This window comes from Chanodichthys erythropterus, chromosome 8 (assembly GCF_024489055.1).
Source record: "Chanodichthys erythropterus isolate Z2021 chromosome 8, ASM2448905v1, whole genome shotgun sequence".
NCBI lineage: Eukaryota > Metazoa > Chordata > Actinopteri > Cypriniformes > Xenocyprididae > Chanodichthys > Chanodichthys erythropterus.
In genome coordinates, this window is record NC_090228.1 from 4,770,912 (window position 1) to 4,792,295 (window position 21,384).

Below are 21,384 nucleotides of genomic sequence, written 5' to 3' on the forward strand. Positions count from 1 at the left end.
GAACGAAATAGTAAATTGTGCAAATCGAGAGAACAAAATAGTAAATCGTTCAAATCGAGGGAACGAAATAGTAAATTGTGCAAATCGAGAGAACGAAATAGTAAATTGTGCAAATCGAGAGAACGAAATAGTAAATCGTGCAAATCGAGAGAACGAAATAGTAAATCATGCAAATCGAGAGAACAAAATAGTAAATTGTGCAAATCGAGAGAACGAAATAGTAAATCATGCAAATCGAGAGAACAAAATAGTAAATCGTTCAAATCGAGGGAACGAAATAGTAAATCGTGCAAATCGAGGGAACGAAATAGTAAATCGTGCAAATCGAGGTAATGAAATGGTGAATTGTGCGCAGGATTTAACAAATCAAGGGAACGAAATAGTAAATCATGCAAATCGAGGGAACAAAATAGTAAATCGTCCAAATCGAGAGAACGAAATAGTAAATTGTGCAAATCGAGAGAACGAAATAGTAAATCATGCAAATCGAGAGAACGAAATAGTAAATCATGCAAATCGAGAGAACGAAATAGTAAATCGTGCAAATCGAGGGAACGAAATAGTAAATCATGTGCAGGATTTAGCAAATCCAGAGAACGGAATAGTAAATCATGCAAATCGAGGGAATGAAATAGTAAATCGTGCGCACGGTTTACTTTTTTTTCCTGTTAATTATTGAACTGACTTGAGGTGAATAATGACTATTTTTTTTTAGAGCTGCTTTACAGTTGAAATTGTATTTATTTTGTAATTGAAGAACTTTATTATATAAAGTGCTATATAAATAATTGTGACTTGACTTGAAGTGAGAGTTTATACATTGAAACGGCACCACAACATTTTAAGATGTGTTTGAATGTGTCCACTTATGATCTGCAGTGCCGGTGTGGGACGAACAGGAACATACATTGTGATCGACAGCATGTTGAAGCAGATAAAGGAGGAAAGCACAGTGAACATAATGGGATTCCTCAAACACATTCGTACCCAGAGGAACTACCTGGTACAGACAGAGGTAAGACATCCTACCATATTGTGGGTTATGTCACGTCACATGCAACATGACACATCTTTCATATTTGTGTGCTTGAGCAGGAGCAGTACGTCTTCATCCATGATGCTTTAGTGGAGGCCATCAGGGGTAAAGAGACACTGGTGTCATCTAGTCACATTCACACATATGTGTCTGATCTCCTCATACCGGGACCTACAGGAAAGAACCGCCTGGAGAAACAGTTTAAGGTGAGACCGTTGGTTTAGTAAGCCCTTCTTAATCATCATTACTCTGAGCAATGAATCGATCTTCCCTGTTGTTCCTGCAGCTGGTCAGTCAGAGTTGTGCAAAACAGAGTGACTACACAGTGGCTTTGAAGGAGTGCAATGCATCTAAAAACAGGACATCTTGTCTTATGCCTGGTGAGTGTGTGCAATATATATATATATATATATATATATATATATATATATATATATATATATATATATATATATATATATATATATATATATATATATATATATATATATATATATATATATATATATATATATATATTTAAAATACTGAATATTTATTAAAATATTGAATGTTTATTTAAAATATTCATATTATATTATATATTTATTATAAAAAATATATTTATTAATATATCATTAATATGTCATATTTATTTACATAATACATAAAATCAGAGTGTAAGATTTTTATTGTTTTTTTATTTATTTATATATCATTATATAATTTATTTATTATAAATATTTATTTTATTAATTAATATATAATCCATTTATATGTTATAAGTATTTTACTTTTATTTATTTATTTATTTACTTATTTTAAATATTTATTTAAAACAAATATTAATTCTATGATTTATTCATTTATTATAAATATTTATTGTATTTATTAATATACCATTTTGATGTATGTTTTATGTATTTGTTTGTTTGTTCATTTATTTTGTTATTAATTTGCTTATAGTTTAAAAAATAATTATATTATTTATTATAAATATTTATATTATTAATATATCATATTTATTTATACATTATAGTATATTAGTATTTTATAGTATTGCATATTATACTTTATAATATTTTATTTATATATTTATTTACTTATTTTAAATATTGATTTTAAAAATTCATATTTATTATATTATTTATTATAAATATTTATTTTATTAATGCATCATGTATTTCTATGTTATAGGTATATTTATGTATTCATTTAATATTGATTTAAAAAAAAATACATACTCATTATTATTTATTAATATACATATTGATATGTTATGGGTACTTAAATTGTATTTATTTATTTTATTTTATTTATTTTAGTTTTGTGAACTTTGATGGTTAATGTTTATCTTCTGATGTACTCCCATCTGTGATTCAGTGGAGAGGTCAAGGGTCAGTCTCTCTACAGGACCTGGAGAATCATCAGACTACATCAATGCCTCTTATTTACTGGTAAGGCTCTTGTTCTGATGCCCCTGTTTAGAATGGATCTATGGTGATATGGTGTGATTCAATGAGTCTGTGCCGTTTAAAGGGGTACCATCAGAGCCGCGAGTTCATCGCTACCCAGAATCCTCTGCCAAACACTGTAAAGGACTTCTGGAGGATGATCTGGGATCACAACGCTCAGATCATAGTTTCCCTGCCTGATACACTGAGCTTGGTGAGTCACACACACATTTATACACATTTATAGATCAACACACATCTTATTTAATATAAGGCATCTCTTATCCTGATGGTCACAGACCGGAGAGGGAGAGTGTGTGTATTGGCCCACTAAAGAACAGCCAATCAGCTGTGAGACCTTCACTGTGACCTTCAGAGGTGAGGACAGCGTGTGCCTGTCCAACGAGGAGTCGCTGGTGGTGCAGGACTTCATTTTGGAGGCCCTAAAGGTGAAAAACTTTTTAATTTATGTAGCCAGAACTCATTATTTGCAGCTGCTCTGGGTGAATTGAACAAAACCAGTCATGTTTGAGTCATATTTCACCCCAAAACCAACACAAAAATATGTATATTTTTCATAAAGAAAATTTATTTATTTGCACGTTTTAGTGTAATTTGAATATTTTTTTATTGTGACACTATTTTCGTGACAATCAAGCACATTTTACATCCCAATTGTCATTACGAAGTGCAAATAAATTAGTGAATATGTATATGGTAGTATTTGTTGTACTGCCTTTAATTTTTTTATGTTTTTATTATTATTATTTAAAATAGATTACAGTAATAATAATCTAATGAGAATTATGTGAAATGTAACACTCAAATAAAACATTTGGACACATTACAATAATGATGGCAATTTATGAGTGTATAATGAACTAAAGAAAACAAATTTATTGGCATGTTTTAGTTTATTATTATTTTTTCACTGTGACATATTAAGTTCATTGTACAATCCAATTATCATTACCAAAATGCAAATAAATAAATAAATGGTAGTATTTGTTGTACCAGCTTTATTTTAAATGAAAATTATTAATTTCTACTATATTACAGTAATGAGAATCTAATGTGAATAATGTGAAATGTAAGGAGAAAAACTGGTTATAAAATCTTGACACATTACAGTAATGACAATTTATAATATTGTATATAATTAATTTATAATATTGCTGTATACTGTAACGTAATATGTCATTTTAATGCTAAATAATCTGTAAAAAAAAAAGGGCTTAGTAGCACTAAAAAAGGTTTTGTGCAAAATGTATATTTTTTTTCTGTTGATGTTGAGGTATTTGTGAGATTATTCAAAAGCATTTAATATTTTCACAAGTTGTCTTTGTGTTGTGCATTGCATCTCAAACAGAAGCATTTAAGACCATGCAATAACAGAAATGTTTCTGTGTTGTCGTCTGTGACAGGACGACTACGTGCTGGAGGTGCGGCAGTACCAGACGCCCCGCTGGCCGAACCCTGACAGCCCCATCAGCAACTCCTTTGAGCTCATCAACATCATCAGAGACGAAAGCTCGCGTCGAGAGGGACCCGTCATCATCCATGATGGGTAGAGTGTCATTTTATTCACAGAAATGCAGAGGCTATATCAGTCACTGATATGTCATTTTCTCACGGCGTCTGCTGTGCAGGTCTGGAGGGTCGAGTGCTGGTTTATTTTGTGCCCTGACCACCCTGGTTAACCAGCTGGAGGAGGAGAACAGTGTGGACGTCTATCAGACCACCAGAATGATGAACCTCATGAGGCCCGGGGTCTTCAATGATATTGTAAGAAGACAGAAAAAGGATTTTTCGAGTACACATTTTTACACATTTTTAAATCAAGATACATTTATTTGAGAAGCAAAATGAAACTTTTTTTCCCTGAAAAATTATCAAAATTACGTTTTTTTTTGTTTTGCTTTTTTTTTTTTTTTTTTTTTGCATAAAACAAGAAAACAAATATCTGCCAATGAGGTGAGAAGAATAATCTTGTTTTCCCTTTGAATTAAGTGTATTTTTCTGATTTTTTTTTTGTCCTGTTTTAAGCATAAACTCACTTATTTACTGTAGTTACATTTTTCAATAAAAAGGACTTAGTATCTTAAGACATTTTCCTTTTCATGTAAATGTATCTTGATTTAAGAATGTTGTGATATTTGTACTGAAAAACAATATGGAATCTTGTTTCCGTAACGGAATAAAAAAATAAAAAAAGATAATTGAGACTTTTTTCTCACAATTGTACTTTTTGATCTTACAATTCTGAGAAAAAAGAAAAAATGCAAGAAATAAAGTCAAAATTGTGAGTAATAAAGTCAGAATTAAGAAAAACTTGGAATTGTTAGGGCTAAAATAGGAATTGAGAGCTAAACTCGGAATTGTGGAAAAAAGTTAGAATTGCGGGATATAAACTCGTAATTGCAAGAAAAAAAGTCAGAATTGCGGGATATAAACTCGTAATTGCAAGGAAAAAAGTCAGAATTGTGGGATATAAACTCGGAACTGCGAGGAAAAAAAATCATAATTGGGGGATATAAACTCGGAATTGCGAGGAAAAAATCATAATTGGGGCATATAAACTCGGAATTGTGAGAAAAAGGTCAGAATTGTGGGATATAAACTCAGAATTGCAAGGAAAAAGTCAGAATTGTGGGGAATTGTAGGATATAAAATCGGAATTGCGAGGAAAAGTCTGAAATGTGGGATATAAACTCAGAATTGTAAGTAAAAAAGTCAGAATTGAGTGATATAAACTCAGAATTGCAAGGAAAAAAGTCAGAATTGAGGGATAAAAACTAGGAATTACAAAGAAAAAAGTCTGAATTGGGGGATAAACGGAGTTGTGAGAAAAAAAGGTTAGAATTGTGGGATATAAACTCGGAATTGTGAGGAAAAAAGTCAGAATTGAGGGATATAAACTCGGAATTGCAAGTAAAAAAAGTCAGAATTGAGGGATATAAACTCAGAATTGCAAGGGAAAAAGTCAGAATTGGGGATATAAACTTGGAGTTGCAAGTAAAAAAGTCAGAATTGAGGGATATAAACTCAGAATTGCAAGGAAAAAAGTCAGAATTGAGGGATATAAACTTGGAATTGCAAGGAAAAAAGTCAGAATTGGGGATATAAACTTGGATTTGCTAGGAAAAAGGTTGGAATTGTGGGATATAAACTCGGAATTGCAAGTAAAAAAGTCAGAATTGAGGGATATAAACTCAGAATTGCAAGGAAAAAAGTCAGAATTGAGGGATATAAACTTGGAATTGCAAGGAAAAAAGTCAGAATTGGGGGATATAAACTTGGAATTGCAAGGAAAAAAGTAAGAATTAAGGGATATAAACTCAGAATTTCAAGGCAAAAAGTCAGAATTGGGGGATATAAACTTGGAGTTGCGAGGAAAAAGGCAGGAATTGTGGGATATAAACTCAGAATTGTGAGGAAAAAGGTTGGAATTGTGGGGTATAAACTCGGAATTGCAAGTAAAAAAGTCAGAATTGAAGGATATAAACTCAGAATTGCAAGGAAAAAAGTCAGAATTGAGGGTTATAAACTTGGAATTGCAAGGAAAAAAGTCAGAATTGGGGGATATAAACTTGAAATTGCAAGGAAAAAAAGTCAGAATTGAGGGATATAAACTTGGAATTGCAAGGTAAAAAGTCAGAATTGAGGGATATAAACTTGGAATTACAAGGAAAAAAGTCAGAATTGAGGGATATAAACTCGGAATTGCAAGTAAAAAAGTCTGAATTGAGGGATATAAACTCAGAATTGCAAGGAAAATTCAGAATTGGGGATATAAACTTGGATTTGCTAGGAAAAAGGTTGGAATTGTGGGATATAAACTCGGAATTGTGAGGGAAAAAAGTCCGAATTGAGGGATATAAACTCGGAATTGTGAGGGAAAAATGTCAGAATTGAGGGATATAAACTTGGATTTATGAAGAAAAAAGTCAGAATTGAGGGATATAAACTCGGAATTATGAAGAAAAAAGTCAGAATTGAGGGATATAAACTAGGAATTACAAAGAAAAAAGTCTGAATTGGGGGATAAACGGAGTTGTGAGAAAAAAAGGTTAGAATTGTGGGATATAAACTCGGAATTGTGAGGAAAAAAGTCAGAATTGAGGGATATAAACTCGGAATTGCAAGTAAAAAAAGTCAGAATTGAGGGATATAAACTCAGAATTGCAAGGAAAAAAGTCAGAATTGAGGGATATAAACTTGGAATTGCAAGGAAAAAAGTCAGAATTGGGGATATAAACTTGGATTTGCTAGGAAAAAGGTTGGAATTGTGGGATATAAACTCGGAATTGCAAGTAAAAAAGTCAGAATTGAGGGATATAAACTCAGAATTGCAAGGAAAAAAGTCAGAATTGAGGGATATAAACTTGGAATTGCAAGGAAAAAAGTCAGAATTGGGGGATATAAACTTGGAATTGCAAGGAAAAAAGTAAGAATTAAGGGATATAAACTCAGAATTTCAAGGCAAAAAGTCAGAATTGGGGGATATAAACTTGGAGTTGCGAGGAAAAAGGCAGGAATTGTGGGATATAAACTCAGAATTGTGAGGAAAAAGGTTGGAATTGTGGGGTATAAACTCGGAATTGCAAGTAAAAAAGTCAGAATTGAAGGATATAAACTCAGAATTGCAAGGAAAAAAGTCAGAATTGAGGGTTATAAACTTGGAATTGCAAGGAAAAAAGTCAGAATTGGGGGATATAAACTTGAAATTGCAAGGGAAAAAAGTCAGAATTGAGGGATATAAACTTGGAATTGCAAGGTAAAAAGTCAGAATTGAGGGATATAAACTTGGAATTACAAGGAAAAAAGTCAGAATTGAGGGATATAAACTCGGAATTGCAAGTAAAAAAGTCTGAATTGAGGGATATAAACTCAGAATTGCAAGGAAAATTCAGAATTGGGGATATAAACTTGGATTTGCTAGGAAAAAGGTTGGAATTGTGGGATATAAACTCGGAATTGTGAGGGAAAAAAGTCCGAATTGAGGGATATAAACTCGGAATTGTGAGGGAAAAATGTCAGAATTGAGGGATATAAACTTGGATTTATGAAGAAAAAAGTCAGAATTGAGGGATATAAACTCGGAATTATGAAGAAAAAAGTCAGAATTGAGGGATATAAACTCAGAATTTCAAGTAAAAAAGTCAGAATTGGGGGATATAAACTTAGAGTTGCGAGGAAAAAGGCAGGAATTGAGGGATATAAACTCGGAATTGCAAGTAAAAATGTCAGAATTGAGGGATATAAACTTGGATTTATGAAGAAAAAAGTCAGAATTGAGGGATATAAACTTGGAATTATGAAGAAAAAAGTCAGAATTGTAGGATATAAACTCAGAATTGCAAGGAAAAAAGTCAGAATTGTGAGTTCTGTGGTGGAAACAAGCTTCCATAAAAAAGACAAAACAAAAAAACAAGTAAGAAAATAGTGTTTTTGCAATGTTTACTTTGATAAGATATGAATTATAAAATGTACATCTTCCTGTGTGTGCAGGAACAGTATCAGTTCCTCTACAAAGCGATCCTGAGTTTGGTGAGCACTAAGGAGGATGAGAGAGCTCTTCACTACTCGGAAAACAACGGCACGGTCCCTGCCAACCCGTCGGAGAGCCTGGAGTCTCTCATGTAGCTAAACAGACCCGTCACCCTTCACCGAAGGAATTGTACATTGAATCAAGAGAAAGTAGTTTTGCTCAAAACCCTCCCAAAGTCTCTACACGGACTATGTGGGTACAGGATATACTGTCATTTGGTCTTTTATTGTGCCTTTTTGTTACCTTTGTACTTTGATATAATATTATTGTTGTAACTAATGCCAAAATTTCTACTCTTTGGAGAAACGGTGACTTCTGTATTGCTGGTGGTGTCTTAGGTTTAGTTGGACATAACTGTTGATGAAATATTTATAAGTAGCAGGGCAAAAGATTTCATACGGTATCTATTTTGGGGGTAAAAAATCTTTAGATATAAAAAGCGTTCTTGAATGTAGCGTCCTAGTACAGAAGAGAGAGGTGTGATTCTAATACATAAAACATCGGTCACACCGACAGACCAAAATACATTTATATGACTAGTTTCTTTTTTACTGTTTGCTTTTGTTATTGTAGAAATTGAATGCTTCGCTTTTTACTGTAGAAATTGAATGATTTTTTTAAATTAACTTAGCTGATATGTGTTGTAACAGACATTTCCATACATTTCTCTTAACGCCATCCTTCTAGATCTAAATCAGCAGTGAATCTCTGCATCAGTTCATACCCACCATTCATTTATTTATCTCCATATTTATCAACCTTTATTTAAACTGTCTAATCTTTTAGGCCTTTGGTCAAACATTAACACAGGACGTACTTGGACACAAGAAAGCAAAATAAAACATAATTTCCTCTGCATTCTCAAAGGCATTTCAGAGTGTCCGTCATTTTTTTTATTAACATTGTAAAATGCTCATCTTCCGATCCAAACTGCTTAACCACAAAATATAGGTGTGTAGCTGATATGAAATACTTTGGTAAGTGCAAAAGTTTGGTAAGTGACAAGCTTTTTTTTATTATTATAAGTGATATTGCAAGACTACATGTATGTTTAACTTTAACATTTTGTTATAATTGCTTTTCTCCCCTTTTATTGTATGTATATTATTTAGTAGTCATGAACGCTTCCGAAACGCGCTTCGTGAAGATTCGAAACCTTTGTGAATCATTTGTTTTGAACCAGCGATTCAAAGCGCGTATCAAACTGTCAAAGTCACGTGATTTCAGTAAACGAGGCTTCATTTACTGGTTCGCCGCTAGTGAGCACGAATGATCTCGGATCAGTTTTACAAATTTTAGATATTTAAAGACACATTTGTATAATAAAAAGCAAGCGATGTTGTAGTCAAGTCTCTTAGTTTTTGCTGTAATTACTCTGTTCTGACCAACAGGGGTCACCAGCGTGTTAGAGCGCTTCGAATCGATGAATCAATTAGTTCAATTGATTCAAAGTTTCGAAAAGCTTTGTTTCTCCCATCACTATTTTTTAGCATAAAACGCTGACATGTCCTGCAGTGTGACAAGTTAAACCTTTTAAACAATTTCCTAATTCCTGTATAAGATTTATAGACTGCATTTAATGTAAAATATTAATGTTAAAGTCTGTAGGCACATTATACAGTATGACAAATGCAGAAAAACTAAAACTGAATATTTTTGTTTTAATCACTTTTCCCCCTTTTTATGGCATTAATGTGTTATTTAGCTTTTTTAATTTATTTCTGACATTCATTTTTAGCCGTTATTGGACCATGTTTTAAAAATTTTATTTATATAATTTAATTTTTAATATACATGTAGCCTATGAATTTGACTTTTTATTAGTTTAAAGGTCCCTCATTGAGGTGTCATCTCTCATTGCCTCAAAGAGTGAATGATTCTGCAATAGATTTCTGATATGATCTTTATAATTGTTAAAATAGATTTTTTTGTATTTAAATTTTTAATTAAATGTATTAGAAATTAAAAATTAACTTCCAATCGGTAACAAACAAGTACAAAAAGCGCACAGCTTAAACGGAGAGTTTATTTATTATTTAATATAAACATAATATATATGTACATGAACATCATGAGGACTTCAGATGGGCCATTTCCACTGGTTGGCCGGTGCCTCCTCTACAAGCGGTTCCCATGGTTTCCATTCCGTCATCTTCCTGGACAAGGCAAGTTCAGCCTCCGCCTGTGGAGAGACACGAGACGCTGAGGCACACCGAACCGTTCCAATGTTACTTCATTTTCTATAAACTCAGTTGATGACAGTAATGGCCCAGAGACTCTTTGGTATTGCATTTTCTCACCTGTGCAATAACCTCCTCAATCTGTCCAGAGTTGATTTTCTTTTCAAGCTTTTCCACATCTGGCTCCTTTATTGAACAAAAATTACATATATACAAATCAACACAATCTCCTTACATCAATAAGGGATAGTTAAAGCAAATCTTAATCTCAAATCTAAAGTTCGACCAATATATATCGATTTACCGATGTTTTCCCCGATATTTAAGCATTTTATCATAATCGGATATCGGTTTTGTAACATCGGATTTACCGATAAACACCGCCATCTTGTGGGTGTTTTGAGAATTGCGTGCAGGATCACCATTAGAGCTCATCTGAGGGGAGACGAGACAACGGCGTGCACAGGTAAAGTATACTTACCTGCTTTGCTGTAATTGGTAAACTTTATTTAACATAACAGCTATTAATGCACAAATTAGATGTGTTACATAAATGCCTGAAATGTAGCTCACAGAGTCACGTAAGATAATCCATGTCCCAATAAAGATGTAACTTTGCATGAATTAAATAATACAGCCATGAATGAGCACATGCTTTAATTATAATTATAAAAATTATTTATAATTATATAAACATTTATTATATAACCATTAATTCGCTAATAATATATCCAAGTAAACACAACTCTATGGTAATTAATTATTTATTATCTCCGCAAGCGATCGCAGTTTGAGTATAGTTCTGTGCAAATGCATAGATAAACAGTGCTTTGTCGGCAGATATTTCATAATCTAGAATGACAAAAACATTATTAATAATTCTGATTTAACATACCAGTTGAGAAACGCAATAAAATACGATGTTTTGTTTGTTATATTTCAATATTCCAGAGAATATTATTCAGTTATTTCACATTATCCAGCAAATTATTCTTCACTCTTTACTTTAGCCTATTAAACTGTAGTTTAAAATTAAGTATTACATTTCTGCAAACTTGATATGACTCCTGTCTTTAATTTATTTTCTCCATTTGAAAACATTAGACTTTCTACATTTATTTTGCTTATTGTTTTATTGTAACATTAGTGTTGCTGCTGCTGATTTTTTATAAATAAAATTATTTTTGTAATATGAAGATTACGAAAAAACAGGAAAATCCCACACACTATCAACTTGCAAAACAGTAAAAAAGTTCTTTATTAGCAACGTTTACCAGTTTTTTTCCCTACGCACCTATCTATTACCTACAGGTGTGCAACGCTAATTGATCATGTCACATGAAGATTAAAATTAACAAAATGTATTGGTGTATAAATAAGATTTGTTTCGTTTTCTATGCAAGGAGGGAGTGATTGTTATAAATAAAATGGTTTGTTCAGTTCAGTGATGTTGTAATCTTGTCAGTATAACAGTAATAAACATTGGTTCTGCATATCGGTTATCGAGCACATATACACACAAATTATCGGTTCTAAACAATAAATATTGGTCGATCACTACTCATATCTCTGAACATTTTAAATGTCTTACAGCTTTGACGTGGTTGAACCTCTCGTTGATCAGCTGCTCAGTGTATTTCCTGTAGGCAGCGTCCTGAGGCATAGTCTGAAGAGATCCCAGGATCTTGGTGTACAGAATCCGAAGACGCTTTATGAAAGACAACAATCATTCAATGGATTGGATTAGACTAATATGTACAATAGGCAAACAAAACATTTAATTCGTCTATGCAATAATATGCTGTTATACAGAATGGAGATAAATAAATAATAAAGCAAAACAAACTCTAGACATTCACCTCATGTGGATTGTGGGAGACAGCAAGGCCAACTAGGCCGGTGGTCTAAAAATAAGACAATCAAGATATTAATACAATCAGCATATTTCCATAAAAGTTATGCTTTAATGAAAGTGTCAGAAAAAACGTATGCAATGAAGTCATTTTAACATTTAACTATTAATACACATGCATTTGCATTTAATCAATTATGTAATAACAATGTCACAATTATGATAAAGACATTACTGCACATATGCATATTAGTATAAATCTCACTCTGAAATGTCAAATGCACAACTTGATTTCGCATGCATGACATTTTCAGCTCCAAAAAGGCATTAAACCATAATATATATATATATATATATATATATATATATATATATATATATATATATATATATATATATATATATATATATATATATATTATATATATCCTACTACAGTACACCAGCCATCACAATCGTCCAAAACAAAGCACGACTAATGCATTTAAAGATAAAATTCAAACGCTTAAGACAAACATACTAAAGAGGCGGAAATATTTAAACTCCGTAGCATAGACACAGTCTTCATTTAGGGATAAATATCAGTAATGTTTATTAATGTTTTCCATGACCTCCCCACGTACCTTTTTGATCAAACCAGCCATTTCTGCCTCTGCGATTCAATGACGCAACTTCCGTCGCCTGAGTGTGACGTCAGTTCTAGCTCATATTTACATGGCTGCCTTCGGAGAATGCACTCCAAGGTAGGAAAGCAGCAAAGCACGTCTGAATAAAAATCTAAAAGGATATTAAGATATCTTATTGAGTTAACCCTCTGGCCCTCTTCGTTTAGGTGTCACACTTACCTTCTTTACGGTCAAAAGTGACCGAAGCCTTGGAAAGTAACTTTTTTGTTCCTCAGGAAAACCAATGTAATATATTCTTGTTCTATAATATTTTTTGATTATTATATAAAATTTTGAGGGTATTTTATGATACTATGCAATATTTATACAATTTTTATTAACTATTTTTCCCCATTGAAAATAATAGAATTTTTTTTTTTTTACATATTTTTAAATTATTTTTCAATTAAAGCAGTATTCCATGTTAAAATAGAGACAAGGCATTTAAAATAAATTTTTTTGAAGGTAGATTAGTGCCATTTGGTGAGAGTAAAAAAAGAAAAACTTATGCAATGCCATGTCGTAACCACTAGATTCCCATAGAGCTCTATATAAAATTCTCTAGTGGTTTTTGGACACAAACACTTATTTTTATTAAGTTTTGGATATGGATTTAAACTTAGACATTCTCAAAGACTACTTTTTGTCACGGTTTAGATTTTTTTTTTTTTTAATGTTGATTTGAAGCATCGGTTTTTGCATTAATTTTACTACAGTCAAACCTGAACATACAGGGCGCCATTTTGTTACACGTAACATCAAAATTCAATAAAAAATAACAAAAATGAACAGGTGTGTTTTATAACAGCTTAAAAAAATCTGTGTTTGATCTGATTTCATCCTCTTATTTGAGTTTTGGCTCAATTTTACCATACTATTACAGCCACACTGGTTCATTTGTATGTGTATAATGGTGTGTTGTGTGTGTGTTTGTCTGTGAATGTGTGTAAGTGAGTGGGTGTTTCTATTTTGTACTCTTGGTGTTTTAGAGTGTAACCCCTTTCTTGCAGTTCATTTTTTACTGCTTTGTGGCTGAATTTTTGCTTTTATTTCACACATTTGCATAAACTTGCTCTGTCTTATAGTCGTGCTGGTTCATATATATGTGTGTGGGGGGGGTGTTTGTGTCTATTTTGCACTCTTGGCATTTCAGAGTGTCCCCCCTTCAGTGCTGCACACTTTGTTTCTGCACAGTGTCTGATTTGTAGTTTGTACCAACAAAAGATTCTCTGAGTTGTTGTATTTTTTCGTATTTCCCATTCATTTCCTATGTCGGTCATTTTTGACCGAAAAGAAGGTAAGTGTGACTATTTTTTTTACGATGCCTTAACATGTCCGAATCATGTCCTTGATTTTTTTGTGTGTTCATATTGGTAATGCTACAAAAGTCACCAAGTGTCATCTCATTCCGACAAAGATACGATTTTTAACAATTCAAAATATAAAATCTTTCGGTCAGAAATGACCGAAGAAGGCCAGAGGGTTAAAGGCATGTAAACTTAGGCATGCAAAACATAAGATGTGCGTTCCCCCATTTTTAACCCGTCATGCAACAAAGATAGCTTAAGTCAGCCGATTTTACTAATAGACCTTCCAATATCTGTGTAACAGTGAAATAATGATGCTGTCATCTTTCTAAAGTCATTTTACCCCCTGTAATTTGGCTACAAATCTCAGGTAAAAAATTGTCATTTTGACCCATCTCTATAAAATAGTGGATTACTAAATAAATATTCATCTATGACTGGATTTCATCACTATGTATGTGTCGTTCTTCAGGGAAAAAATGTGAATAAAAACAAAAATTTGAACTGGCGAAGTTTGGTTGATTTGATACAAAATGAGCCATTTGATCTCACGTGACCTATTTGAAGGGCCTGCAGTAGCGCGGTTTGACCAGTGGGGCGCTGTAGCGCAATACTGTAATGCAGCCCTCCCGGATCCAATTCAACAGAAGAAGACAGAAACATGGCGCTTCGGAGTACAAACGACATCAAACCAGTAAAATATGGGAGTTTAACATAGTATAAAACATAATAAACATAACGTTTAGCAAACTCACTCTTCTCACGCAGTGAAAGATACATAGCAGAGCAAAGAGGACAGACAACACGCCGACAGATGAGACAGATCATGTTACTTTTGATAAAAAACAAAGTCTCAGCTTTAAAATTGCCAATTTTACTACGGGATTCAAACAATACATGTGGTTTTGGCGTCACAGATCGCTGTAGCACCTCAAGTCAAGCCACATGTGAACCTATTTTCCTCTTTTCTGCTATTACAGCACGAAATAAACATCAAAAAGTATGTTAAGCAGATACAGTATTACAACTTACTGAAATGAATCCATCTCTAATGAAATCACTTAATCAGAGTTTCAACCGCAGAAAGTTGTAAATAAAACAGCTTGCAAAATGTTACATTTTACCTCAGGAAAGCCATTCAATGACCATAAACTCGATAGTTAAAAAATATATAAAGAGGAGCATTTTTCAAAAAATATGCACAATATTACATATTTTTATGTTCATATTTCATATTTATATTTTCTTAATAAAACACAGTACCAGTCATTATAACAGTTGGAATATTGATAACTTGTGAGGAGAAAAGAAAACCTGAAGGAGATTGATCTAATCAGTTGGCTCAAAATTAATTAAAAATACACTTTCAAAAGCTTAAGTGATTTCCTTGTTTTATTTATTAGTTAAAGTAGGCCTATATCTCAATTTTTAGCTAATTGTTAGTGGGATAATTGAAGAAAGTATACTGATTAATCTGTGTAATAATCGTTGATTAATCAATCCAATAACCGTTTGTTGCATCCCTATTTCATTCGCTGATCCTTCAATCGGATACGAGTCACAACTGACCAATACTGAGTAGTCAACATCTTGAATACGTCATGCATGTACAGCACACATTACAGACCTTGATGCACAAATGCATGTCTAACGTTACATGTCTAAAGTAAAGAATAAACCAGTCTTGATTTAGCTTAACTTAAATATAATCTGCATGCATTATAAGCCATAGTCCATTTTTGCTTAGATCTCTCGTCAGAAAGGTCTTTGTAGGGTTTAATAAAATGTTATTTAATGAACGTCATATTAAGCATATTTCCAGTACGTGCCTCAGGCTTGCATAGTATCGTCAACTCGCACATCAGCCTCCATGGTAAATTTCCACAGTTGGTTTGAGTCGGCTGTGCGTCTTGCGTTATCAACCCAGAACTAAAGTGCGATTCAGTTCTGAGAATGACAGTATACATATGCGTGTCATTTTATATTCATGAACTATTATGTAGGCTAACTTTTGCATTCTGATGTTTTAGATAAACTGCATGGAGTAATGTCTGTTTCCTCTACAGAATAAAGGTTTGGAGCGTCCAGTCATCAGAAGCAGAGCTGTGGGTCGTGTGGACAGACATTGACTGTAATGATGGACTTCTGCTGATGGACAGGTAAGACTTGTAATGTGTGAGTGTGTGTTTTTGCTTGTAAACATGTAGGTTCCCATCATTTTCTTTTTGGAGGATCACGCCTTTAATAAGCAAATGATGTGAACCTAAGTAAGTGGGGAAGGGACGGCGGGCCAAAATTTTATACAGCTAAAAAAAAAATTTTGTTGTGTCCAGAAGCATAACCGCTGCTGGACATGGTGCCGGGCCTCAGAGGGGGACCCGAATCATCCCCACCCCTTCATTCACACGCCGTTCACTCGTATCGTTGAGATGTATGAAAGTAATTCAATAGCATCATCAGAACTAAATTACGATTTAGAGTATATTGAAACAAAGATTATTATTGATACAATATTACTGATTATATAGTGTGTAATATGACACTGCACAGCTTTAGGAACTGAATTTATGTAGTCAATTTACATTTAATAAACATTATTTAGACTAACTTTTAAGTGAATTCAGGGATACAAAATAGCATAATGTCTTTTCCCTACAGAATGAGAGATGTGTTTGGAGCGTTACACCCAGGGACGTGTGGACAGCTCATGGATGGGTAAGATGACTTTTTTTCCTTCCCTTTTCTTCTTTCTTTTCCTTTCCTTTTCTTTCTTTTTTTTTTTTTTTTTTTTTACTCACCTAATTAAATTTTTTGCAGCCAAAAGTATAACCCCTGCTGGACATCGTGCTGGAGCTTAGGGGAGACCCCATGATCCTCTGCACCTTCTCACTCGCACCACGCCACGCGGAGATCCGGCTGGGATTGAACCAGCAACCTCTCGCTTGCACCACACCTTTCCTTCATATCGCGGAGATCCGGCTGGGCTCGAACCAGCAACCTCTCGCTTGCACCGCACCTTTCCTTCATATCGCGGAGATCCGGCTGGGATCGAACCAGCAACCTCTGAACCGTGAGGCAGCGCTCTTACCTGTGAGCCACAGATCTCTTGTCTGAACATGTGCAGGAACTTATATTTGACCTGTGTGAGTCTACAATAAAGCAGTTAAAGCTTTGACAGAGTCTGTGTTGATCGTCACTGGGGTTTGAACCCACGCCTCTATCGCAGCTTCATCAGCAGAGAACGTGTGTTTAGCCAGTAGCGCCATCGTGGCTTTCACACTGAGAGCTGCTGTTTGAAGATCTTTGTTGGATTTACTGACAACAATTTAACATTAGCATTAGTGGGAGTTGAACTCGGGTCTCCATGATTAGGACTCAACGCTTTATCCACTGAACCACTGAGTCTTTCACATCGTGAAGTGTTTTGGACGGGGTTTTATTGGCTTTATGTCATAAATGATGACAAACTTAAGCAACGGTGGGATTCAAACCCAGAACCTTCATGTATGAAAGGCAAGTAATCATCCACTGAACCACAGAGTCTGTAATGTTACAGTCAACTTCAGCTTTTATGCCAGTGATTGAACACAAACAACAGTGAGATTTGAACTCGGGTCTCCATGATTAAAACTCAACGCTTTATCCACTGATCCACTGAATCTGCAGTTACTGAGTGTTTTGGAAAAGGTTTGTTTTGTGAAACTATTCTTGTGAGAGTTGAACTCAGGACTTTCACACAGAATAAGCAGTTGATCGTCCACTGAGACACTGAACCTGCAGTGATTGTGGAGTTTGGTAAGTGTTTGTAATCTGTATTACAGTCTTTTACCTGCTTGAGATCATGAATCACCTTGTCATTTCTTGCGTTCATTTGAATGACAGGACTTCATTGTTTCTGCTATGAGTATGTGCTACACATAACTATGATAAAAACATTGGGTTTATTCAAGTAAAGTCTTTTTATTTTAATAATAAACAGTCAATCACACCTGCCTGGAAGTTTCTAGTAAACACAAAGACCTTGATTAGCTGCTCCAGGTGTTTTAAATGAGGTTGCAGCTAAACTCCGGAGAGTGGCTCAGCCGGAGCAGGATTACACATCTCTGCTGTATTTGAGCAGCTGCTCACCGCAGAGCCACGGGTGGAGCGTGAAGTCCGGATCCCTCTCTAGATGTAATTTGGGTGTAATGGGTGGAGCTAGAAGGTCTAACCACACCCTAACCCCGCCCATTACTATCTCCCTCCACCCATTTGATACACAGAGGTGGAGCTGGACGTCTTTTGGCTCTTGCGTTAAGTCTCTTTCCTCCTGCTGCTGTTTTCATATAGAAATGCAGATACACTTATTGTCCACAAGGCGGCGCTGAAACACTCATCTGATCTCATACTTGTGCCTGTTATATTCACTAGTAAAAAGCATAATTAACAATGACACAACAACACAAAACCATTGTTTAACTGCGATAAACATCACTTAAAACATAAAACGTGACAGAAAAACACACTAAACGAATCTCTAAGCTCTTTTGGACCGTATTTTATCAGTGTTTACCGTTTACGCTCGAGGCGCGTGCCTTTCAGCAGAACACTTTATGTCTTTCCGCATCAGTTGATCTGACTCAGATCCTGAAAAAACACGGATTAGTTTTCAAATATGTGGAAATTAAATCACAGCCCTCTCACATAAGACTGGCGACAGACTCAATTGGCCAGAGCTCATTTAACTAGGCTAGCTTAGCACTGAAATGCCAACAGCAGAACGACTGAACCTGATGATCAGTTGCTCATCCGCTCCTCTAGGTGGCGTAAGCGGGTTTCACTGTCAGCGCGACACCGGCGGGTCCTTGACAACATGACGCTGATGACAGTCGCTACAGCACGTGCAGATGACAACTGATCACTTAACTGCACATATTCCTGCAAACAAATCGATAAAATGAGGGAATAAAGTGTCACGCAACTCACCGGTAAGTAAATTTGTTCTTATAAACTAATTATGTTTTGTATAGTTGTCTACATTTGTACTGATTCATCGTTCATCGCTCATGTCAGTTTATTTACATTCATGTTATGAAGGATTTAATGTGTTTCCCGCGAACACACATAACTTTAATTTGATGGTGTCGTCAACTTATAACTTCTTGTTTAATTTGCCACTTGTTAACCACGTATGAAGGCAGTTTATCGCAGGCTTTGTTTACATGCTGAACTCACTGTCAGAGCTTCACAAGAACAAATTCATTGCGTTACATTTGTAATCGCCATCTAATACTCATATCATGAAGCAGAATAATAAGGATTGGTGTTTTTGTCTGTGTTGTTGTTGTAGTTTTACTGAAGGTAATAATCTACTGGACTGTTGTTTGTTATTAGAGTCAGTTGGAGTTTGAAGCTCTGATGTTTCTGCTGCTTCATGCTTTAGTAGAGCCGAAGTGTTGAATATATTTTACATCTAATTCAGTATTATGACATCTTATATTTATGAACTATTATGTAGGCTAACTTTTGCATTCTGATGTTTTAGATAAACTGCATGGAGTAATGTCTGTTTCCTCTACAGAATAAAGGTTTGGAGCGTCCAGTCATCTGAAGCAGAGCTGTGGGTCGTGTGGACAGACATTGACTGTAATGATGGACTTCTGCTGATGGACAGGTAAGACTTGTAATGTGTGAGTGTGTTTGCTTATAAACATGTAGGTTCCCATCATTTTGTTTTTGGAGGATCACGCCTTTAATAAGCAAATGATGTGAACCTAAGTAGGTGGGGAAGGGACGGCGGGCCAAAATTTTATACAGCTAAATTTTTTTTCATTGTGTCCAGAAGCATAACCGCTGCTGGACATGGTGCCGGGCCTCAGGGGGGGACCCGAATCATCCCCACCCCTTCATTCACACGTATCGCGGAGATCCGGCTGGGATCGAACCAGCAACCTCTGAACCGTGAGGCAGCGCTCTTACCTGTGAGCCACAGATCTCTTGTCTGAACATGTGCAGGAACTTATATTTGACCTGTGTGAGTCTACAATAAAGCAGTTAAAGCTTTGACAGAGTCTCTGTTGGTTTTCACTGGGGTTCGAACCCACGCCTCTATCGCAGCTTCATCAGCAGAGAACGTGTGTTTAGCCAGTAGCGCCATCGTGGCTTTCACACTGAGAGCTGCTGTTTGAAGATTTTTGTTGGATTTACTGACAACAATTTAACATAAGCATTAGTGGGAGTTGAACTCGGGTCTCCATGATTAGAACTCAATGCTTTATCCACTGAACCACTGAGTCTTTCACAATGTGGAGTGTTTTGGACGGGGTTTTATTAGCATAACGTCGTAGATGATGACAAACTTAAGCAACGGTGGGGTTCGAACCCAAAACTTCATGTTTGAAAGGCGAATAATTATCCACTGAACCACAGAGTCTGCGATGTTGCTGTCGACTTCAGCTTTTATGACAGTGATTGAACATAAAAACTCTCAAAGATTTCAGATCTCCATGATTAAAACACAACGCTTTAGGAGTGTTTTTGCACAAGCTTTGTTTTATATAATAAAAAATTACTTTACCAATAGTGGTATTTGAAAGCAGTAATAAGACTTTAACTCCAAATTCAAAACACTAGACTGTATGCTTTTAGTTCGCATAAAAACTTTAAAAATTCTTGAGATTTTTTTGAACCAAGACATGTTTTATATTTTGGTCTGTCTTTCACTTTCTTCACTTTAACTGTTTTTCAGTCTGTTTTTATAGCGCTCATCCCTCGCCTTTGTGTTTCATGGATGAAAATGTCTTATAGGTTTTTTAGCATTTTTTTTTTTTTTTTTTTGACAAAATTATGAATAAAAAATAAGAGCTTTGTCAGTTGTTTTCAGGAGAGTTGCTGTAAATAATGCAAAGTAGTTGCACTTTTAAATTGGGATATTGCTAGAGGCATTGTTGTATGGAATGCAGGCCTACTTAAAAAACTTTTATTCATCAAAAATATACAGAAGAAAATGCAGACCTTTCCCCAAAACTTTTAAAAAGCTACTGTTTTCTCATTTTGTAAATGTGTGATCTAAATTAGTAGCATTTTATTTAACAGTTTAGCCCTTATGAAGTCAAAATATATTTTATTTACAAACTGCATGGAACATCTAGTCTCCAATCCTGCAAGATTAATTTAAAATCCAGCTTTAATTTGATTAGATGTAGATTTGAATAGATTGATCAGTCCCTAGTTGGCACAAGACAAATTTGTAAAGATCTAACAACAGGGTGTCAGGTCCAAACCCCAATGCAGCCTCTAGAGGTCCCAAAGATGAAATGTGAACCAACAAGTTCCTCAGTCTTTTCATATGAAACTTTCCACCGTTTCAGAAAAAAATGCA

General features: G+C 34.6%; 2 protein-coding genes and 1 long non-coding RNA gene across 3 annotated transcripts in view; 2 read left to right on the forward strand and 1 right to left on the reverse strand.

Annotated features, from left to right (window-relative positions):
• The window catches only part of ptprz1b (protein tyrosine phosphatase receptor type Z1b), a 39,213-nt gene extending 30,332 nt beyond the window's left edge, over nucleotides 1–8,881 (forward strand). Inside the window, exons 23-31 of the mRNA XM_067391880.1 lie at nucleotides 880–1,015; nucleotides 1,096–1,242; nucleotides 1,323–1,416; nucleotides 2,399–2,472; nucleotides 2,555–2,683; nucleotides 2,769–2,918; nucleotides 3,894–4,036; nucleotides 4,119–4,254; nucleotides 7,981–8,881. Coding sequence (XP_067247981.1) covers nucleotides 880–1,015; nucleotides 1,096–1,242; nucleotides 1,323–1,416; nucleotides 2,399–2,472; nucleotides 2,555–2,683; nucleotides 2,769–2,918; nucleotides 3,894–4,036; nucleotides 4,119–4,254; nucleotides 7,981–8,115 — 1,144 coding nt within the window. The 3' untranslated portion in view covers nucleotides 8,116–8,881. The remainder of the gene's footprint in view (nucleotides 1–879; nucleotides 1,016–1,095; nucleotides 1,243–1,322; nucleotides 1,417–2,398; nucleotides 2,473–2,554; nucleotides 2,684–2,768; nucleotides 2,919–3,893; nucleotides 4,037–4,118; nucleotides 4,255–7,980) is intronic.
• Nucleotides 8,882–10,032: 1,151 nt separating this feature from the next.
• ndufa5 (NADH:ubiquinone oxidoreductase subunit A5) lies at nucleotides 10,033–12,739 on the reverse strand. The gene is made up of 5 exons (XM_067390881.1): nucleotides 12,676–12,739; nucleotides 12,060–12,104; nucleotides 11,792–11,908; nucleotides 10,321–10,386; nucleotides 10,033–10,202 (listed from the first exon to the last, which is right to left on the reverse strand). Exons 1-5 carry the CDS (start codon nucleotides 12,694–12,696, stop codon nucleotides 10,101–10,103), a joined length of 351 nt encoding a protein of 116 aa, XP_067246982.1. The 5' UTR covers nucleotides 12,697–12,739; the 3' UTR covers nucleotides 10,033–10,100.
• A 6,099-nt stretch (nucleotides 12,740–18,838) lies between these two features.
• Nucleotides 18,839–21,375, forward strand: LOC137023801 (uncharacterized). The gene is made up of 3 exons (XR_010895583.1): nucleotides 18,839–18,991; nucleotides 19,585–19,677; nucleotides 19,846–21,375. It is a non-coding gene; the product is annotated as an uncharacterized lncRNA (long non-coding RNA).
• The last annotated feature ends 9 nt before the right edge of the window (nucleotides 21,376–21,384 follow it).